Source organism: Notechis scutatus, chromosome 3 (assembly GCF_049901735.1).
Source record: "Notechis scutatus isolate UNSWTSFEM ecotype Mainland chromosome 3, rNotScu1.2, whole genome shotgun sequence".
NCBI lineage: Eukaryota > Metazoa > Chordata > Lepidosauria > Squamata > Elapidae > Notechis > Notechis scutatus.
The window spans coordinates 124,120,096-124,126,771 of record NC_142011.1 but is presented as its reverse complement, the minus strand read 5'-3'; the positions used below and the strand labels follow the sequence as shown (position 1 = coordinate 124,126,771).

Sequence of the window (6,676 nt, the reverse complement as noted above, 5' to 3'; positions counted from 1 at the left end):
AGAATCTGCTGCTGCCTGGGCTTGAGAACTACAGGTACAGTGCTAGAATTGCTCGTAATTATTTTAAAATATTCTTTTTTGTTACTCTATAGTGTAGTACTGCTTGAAAGCACTTTGGGAACTGCTCTACTTCTTTTTAAGTACTGTACTGTAATTTGCTACAGTATTGTGTTTGTAAGTACATTTCTTTGCAAGGTAAAGTTTATTAGCATTTGCTTTGAAATTGCTTGTAGAAATGCTAGCCAGCATCTACACAAAGCATTCTATAATGTTGCGTGCTGTATCTCTTCTCTAAACTGCTGATTTTCAAATTTGCAAGTTATTTATGTGAGTTTTTGGATTCTGCCTGGAGAGGCTTGTGCTGATCAGGGCAAAAAAAAAGAGGTTTTAAATGTAAATTGCCTCCAGAAGTTGTGGATGCCCCACCCCTGGAGGCTTTTAAGAAGAGACTGGATAAGGCATTTATCAGAAAAACTCTTGTGAGAGCAATAGTTTGGACTAGATGACTTCAAGGTCCCTTCCATCTCTGTTACTATTGCAAGCCAAGAGTTATGTAAATATCTTCCCCATCTCTTGCTGGGTGGCTGGTTGGCGACTGTTAAACTAAGTGGCAAGTGGTTTTTTTAAAAGCAACTGTCCCCCCCTCTTCTGGACAGCTGTCTGAACACGCTTGAGCTGATAATGCAGCAAATGGTTTTTTTTAAACTTGAAACAGAGCTGCTTGGAGGAGGCAATTTAGTTCCTCCTTTGGCTGTACCGGAAACAGCTGATTGGCAGAGGCAAAAACAGCTGATTGGTGGTAGGCTGGAAGTAAGTCAGATCTTCATTCATTATTGAGCCATTTGATGAATTTTTTGATGTATGAACCTAATGGGCCAGCTCCATTAGGTTCGTACATCAAGGACTACCTGTACTTATATCTGAAAAGGAAGTAACAATAACTACTAATAGGTATAAATACATGCCATATTATTTAATTCACTATCTGTCTAGAATTAAATTCAAGCTATTCCTACATTTGAGATATGACAATTTCTCATGTTAGTTTTCAAGCCATAAAAATGCTTATTCGTTATTTTCCTCTTTGAATGCCATATGCTAAACAAATAAATCCTCATTGAAAAATAAACCAGATATTAATATATTTGCAAAGTATTCATGAGCAAAAGCTATAATTCAGAAAAGGTCAGGATATCCTACATGAAGTAAGATGTCACAGACATTTTGTGGAAAACAGGCTACCAATTTATAAAATCAAGGTAACTAACTTACCTTTCATATAATATCCTTCCACACTACAGTGGCAGCCTGATAACACACTTTTGACATCAGAAGTTTCTCACATGGGGAAGATTAAACAGAGGGAAGATATTAAGGAAATTGAAAGCTCTCCAGAAGCAGAATGCCGCTGACCACCTTCCACCACCACTTAATTCATAATTGTCCATCATTTGTTTATGTGCTAAGAATTACTAATTTAAACAAAGTAGCATTATCATCATAGTCAAACATAATCATATATGCCACTGTTAACTGAAAGATGGGGACGGACAAATTCTTACCCCAAATGTATTAAATTTACAAAATTAATATTCTCCTAACCATACAAGGGATAGAAAATCTATGGTGCTCCAGGACTTCCTTTACTGCTGACTATGCTGCTTGGGCTGCTAGGAATTGCAGTGTAGTCACATTAGAAGAGCCACAAAATTAATTCCTTACTGTAGAGTCACAATCTGAAAGGATCTAGCATTTAAAAGAAAAAGTGATGAAAAGGGCCACCAAAATTTAGAAGAAAACTGTGCCATTTTCTTGATAATCAATTCTATGGTAACTAACAGCATGGATTTGAAATTTTATTTGTGTGTATATTATGATTTTAACTTTAGTGTTTTAGCAGTTCATCTAAGTTTACAAATATAATCAGAATTCTTGCTTGTACTTCATTAATAATCAGTTATGTTTCTGCTGAATTTTTTTTCTACTAGTTCTTTTTTAACCTTTCCCCCTCACATATTTATGCTTTTAAGAGAGGTAGAATAGGTCATGTTTGCTGGTACTGCTCCTGATCCTTGAGATCTACACACAACATAGATGAGAATCTATGTTACACCAAGAATTCCTTACATACCTCTGATTAACCGTTTAATGGTTTACATAAGAAGCTGACTATAGATGCATATATATGTGACCAGATCCCATTTAAATTATTCAATCACAAATGAGAATATTCTACCTTGCCTTAATTAAAAATGAACTATTTCTTTTCCTCTGCTGTTTGCATGATGAACTTCAAATATATAAAACAATATGTTTTGATAAAAATTATCCTGAACACATTTGTAGTTTCACTTCCACTTTTCAACAGTGTAATTCCTTGTTAATCTCATCAGTCTTGTACATCAAAATAGTCAATAACTGTCTCTTCTTTGAACCGTCTCTCTGTGCTGCTATTCCCAGATCTGAAAGTTAAAGCAAAAGATTAAAAGAATTTAGTAAAAACTTTGTGGGTGAGAAAAATACAATTTATGACTTTCCCTTATAGGAAGGTCTTGTATATACTTGACTTATGCAATGATGCTTTTTTGTTTTTGTTTGGTAAGATTTAAGAAGGACATTCCCTGGTCATATATATCTGTGACTTAGCCAACTCTTCCACAAAGAGAAAGGAGACCTGAAACAAGGAGACTACTCTACACAAGTATGTTTCCAGAGATCAACAGCTCTATGAGTCTTTCTATCCTACCTATACTTGCTACAACAGGGATCCCCAACCTTTTCGCCGCCGCGACCCGGTACCGGCATCAGCTGGGCGCCGCGTAGTGCCCGGCATCAACTGGCGCCGCCATCTTTTTATGAAAAAGATGGCGGTGCCAACGCTCGGTGAGCTTTTTCGGGTAGAAATGGCTTTCTACCGGAAAAGCTCAATGGAAAGCGCTGAGCGCCACCATCTTTTTGATGAAAAAGTGCTTCGGTGAGCTTTCTACCCGGAAAAGCTCACCGGAAGCACTTTACCAAAAAGATGGCGGCGCCTAACAACCAGTGGCCCGGTAAGAGTTGTTCCGCGGACCGGTATCGGTCCGCGGACGGTCGGGGACCCCTGCTTGCTACAATGTTTTCCCCATTATCCACTTCTTTTGTTCTCATTCATTCATGTAGTTACTTCCTTTACATTATTCCTTCTGTTCCACCATTTATCACCCCCATCACCACTGATTTGCCTCTTCTTCTCAAGGTGGCATCCACAAAAGGAAAGCCATCCTTTCTTTTATAGAAGTATCTGATCAAAATAAGTATGAGAAGATACTACAATGAACATTCTTCAAGTTTTCTGTTTTGAGAAGTAGATCCTTCCAACTTTCTAAGGATTGCCTTTTAATTAATTTTGAGAATTCTGAAGCCCTTCCATTTATGTAGGGATTATTTCTTCTGATGGAAATTCTTCTGATGAAAATACAGGACACAGCCTGACTCTTAATTTTCATCTTCTGGTTCAAACTTGTCTTTTTACCTTCTATGCTGGCTTGCCTATAATAGAGTTTCAAATTTAGTCTCAAATGCTTGATAATGAGAAAAAAAAATCTGTGGCAAAAACACTTTTCACACTAGTCATCTCTTTTCTTTCTTAGTGGAATGAAATGGATACCTACTAGGCAAGTTACTGATAAATACACTGCTCAAAAAAATAAAGGGAACACTTAAACAACACAATGTAACTCCAAGTCAATCACACTTCTGTGAAATCAAACTGTCCACTTAGGTAGCAACACTGATTGACAATCCATTTCACATGCTGTTGCGCAAATGGAATAGACAACAGGTGGAAAGCATAGGCAGTTAGCAAGACATCCCCAATAAAGGAGTGGTTCTGCAGGTGGTGACCACAGACCACTTCTCAGTTCCTATGCTTTTTGGCTGATGGTTTGGTCACTTTTGAATGCTGGCGGTGCTTTCACTCTAGTGGTAGCATGAGACGGAGTCTGCAACCCACACAAGTGGCTCAGGTAGTGCAGCTCATCCAGGATGGCACATCAATGCGAGCTGTGGCAAGAAGGTTTGCTGTGTCTGTCAGCATAGTGTCCAGAGCATGGAGGAGCTACCAGGAGACAGGACAGTACATCAGGAGATGTGGAGGAGGCCATAGGAGGGCAACACCCAGCATCAGGACCGCTACCTCTGCTTTTGTGCAAGGAGGGACAGGAGGAGCACTGCCAGAGCCCTGCAAAATGACCTCCAGCAGGCCACAAATGTGCATGTGGCTGCTCAAACGGTCAGAAACAGACTCCATGAGGGTGGTATGAGGGCCCGACATCCACAGGTGGGGGTTGTGCTTATAGCCCAACACCGTGCAGGACGTTTGGCATTTGCCAAAGAACACCAAGATTGGCAAATTCGCCACTGGCGCCCTGTGCTCTTCACAGATGAAAGCAGGTTCACACTGAGCACATGTGACAGTAATGGTGCGGGGTGGCATTTCTCCATCCACCAACGCCACGTTGCACCACAGACTGTCCAGGAGTTGGGGGATGCTTTAGTCCAGGTGTGGGAGGAGATCCCTCAGGAGACCATCCGCCACCTCACCAGGAGCATGCCCAGGTGTTGTAGGAAGGTCATACAGGCACGTGGAGGCCACACACACTGAGCCTCATTTTGACTTGTTCTAAGGACATTACATCAAAGTTGGATCAGCCTGTAGTGTTTTTTTCCACTTTAATTTTGAGTGTAACTCCAAATCCAGACCTCCATGGGTTACTAAATTTGATTTCCATTGATAATTTTTGTGTGCGTTTGTTGTCAGCGCATTCAACTATGTAATGAACAAAGTATTTAATAAGAATATTTCATTCATTCAGATCTAAGATGTCTTATTTTTGTGTTCCCTTTATTTTTTTGAGCAGTGTACATTTCTGCCTAATCTCAAATAAACCATCAATAAAAATATATTAAATCAATCCAGGTACTTAAAAGAAATGATACTTACTTTTCTGATTGTTTGTGATGAGGAATAGGTGGGGGAGGCCTGGTCTGCTTCTCCTTCGTAAGTAGCGATGTCAGAGTAACTGTTGGGCAAACTGATTTCCCTCTACAGATAAAAAAAACAGGAACACTGTTACTTTCATGAATGCTTATATGCAGCACCTTTTCATCTACTTGCATTTGCATGCTTTCCAACTGCTAGGTTGGCAGGAGCTGGGACAAGTGATGGGTGCTCATTCAGTCTTGTGGCACTTGGGTCTCGAACTCCCGAGCTATAAACTTTTAACGGTCCAAGACTTAGCGTCCTAACCACTGAGTCACCTTTCTCTACAGAAAGAAAATTTACTATTAAAGAGCTTTGTTATATGATGCCTTAGACCAGGGGTCCCCAACCGCCGGTCCACGGACCGGTACCGGTCCGCGGAACAAGTCTTACCGAGCCGCTGGTTGCTGGGCGCCGCCATCTTTTGATAAAAAGTGCTTCCGGTGAGCTTTTCCGGGTAGAAAGCTCACCGGGCACTTTTCATCAAAAAGATGGCGGCGCTAGCGCTCGTGAGCTTTTCCGGTAGAAAGCCATTTCTACCCAAAAAGCTCACCGAGGCTGGCGCGCATCTTTTTGATGAAAAAGTGCTTCCGGTGAGGTCACTGGAAGCACTTTTTCGTCAAAAAAAGATGGCGGCGCCCAGTTGATGCCGGTACCGGGCCACGGCGCCCAGCTGATGCCGATACCGGGCCGCGGCATAAAAAAGGTTGGGGATCACTGCCTTAGACTACTCTTCTTACTGCATTATTGCAACTCCTATTTTGAAAAACAGGAATTTTATTGGTATGGGGATAAGTATTTTTATAAAGCCTGCTGGAGTAAATATATTTTCAGGTTAGATTAATGCTTTCACTAAATCATTCAATTCGCTAGGAATTAAAAAAATACACTCATGCTATATAGAAAGATTAGTGACAAACCTCATATATGTTGAGGTATATAAACAGGCTTTTCTTTAAAAAAAACCTGATATCTTTGGTCTAGAGAGACCCAGGGAAATGAGCTTATTTAACTCATTTACATGGATTATTATTTTGTTTCAAATTATGTTTTAATCAAATTATTGCAATGTTCCTGTATATAAAGAGAAACTAAATAATCAAGGACATTTTCAACGAAGAAGTGATCATGGGAATACATCTTTCCTAAACACAAATATATTAAAATTCCTGGCACACAAAGAATGCTTAAAATGTTTGCACAATATCAATGTAAAATCAAATTGGCTCAAATACAGAACATAAAAATGACATCATTTATTGGAAGATGGTAAATTTGCCATTTATAACAAGAAAACAGAACAACATACTTCACCGCACTGATAACAACATTGCGCTTTGGTTCGTTATCATAGCTCACACTCTCAATGCCGTAAACCTGAGCAAGTTCATGGATGATTCGACGGTGTTCTCGGTTCATGGGTGGAAAACAATGACTCTTCTTTGTGTGCTTGCTCTGCATTGGAGAGATATAATATTTTGATGAAGTTTGGAGAAGACTGACTACCATCTATGTTTGTTTTATGGAGAAATTGGGCAATGATTTTAAATGTAGCCAATTCTTTGGTAACTATTTACTGAACCAAAAAAACCCACCTGTGATTGTCTCAGATTTTTAAAAATTTCTATTGTATCCATTTTAAATATTTTATATACT

General features: G+C 39.6%; 1 protein-coding gene across 2 annotated transcripts in view; it reads right to left on the bottom strand.

Moving 5' to 3' along the window:
- Positions 1-377: 377 nt before the first annotated feature.
- NFX1 (nuclear transcription factor, X-box binding 1) overlaps positions 378-6,676 on the bottom strand; it is a 44,589-nt gene continuing 38,290 nt past the window's right edge. Inside the window, exons 22-24 of one of the 2 annotated variants that reach the window (XM_087961133.1) lie at positions 6,330-6,475; positions 4,982-5,083; positions 378-2,462 (exon numbers count right to left, since the gene is read on the bottom strand). In XM_087961133.1, coding sequence (XP_087817259.1) covers positions 2,390-2,462; positions 4,982-5,083; positions 6,330-6,475 — 321 coding nt within the window. In that variant the 3' untranslated portion in view covers positions 378-2,389. The remainder of the gene's footprint in view (positions 2,463-4,981; positions 5,084-6,329; positions 6,476-6,676) is intronic. The other variant, XM_087961134.1, reaches the window with a different exon arrangement.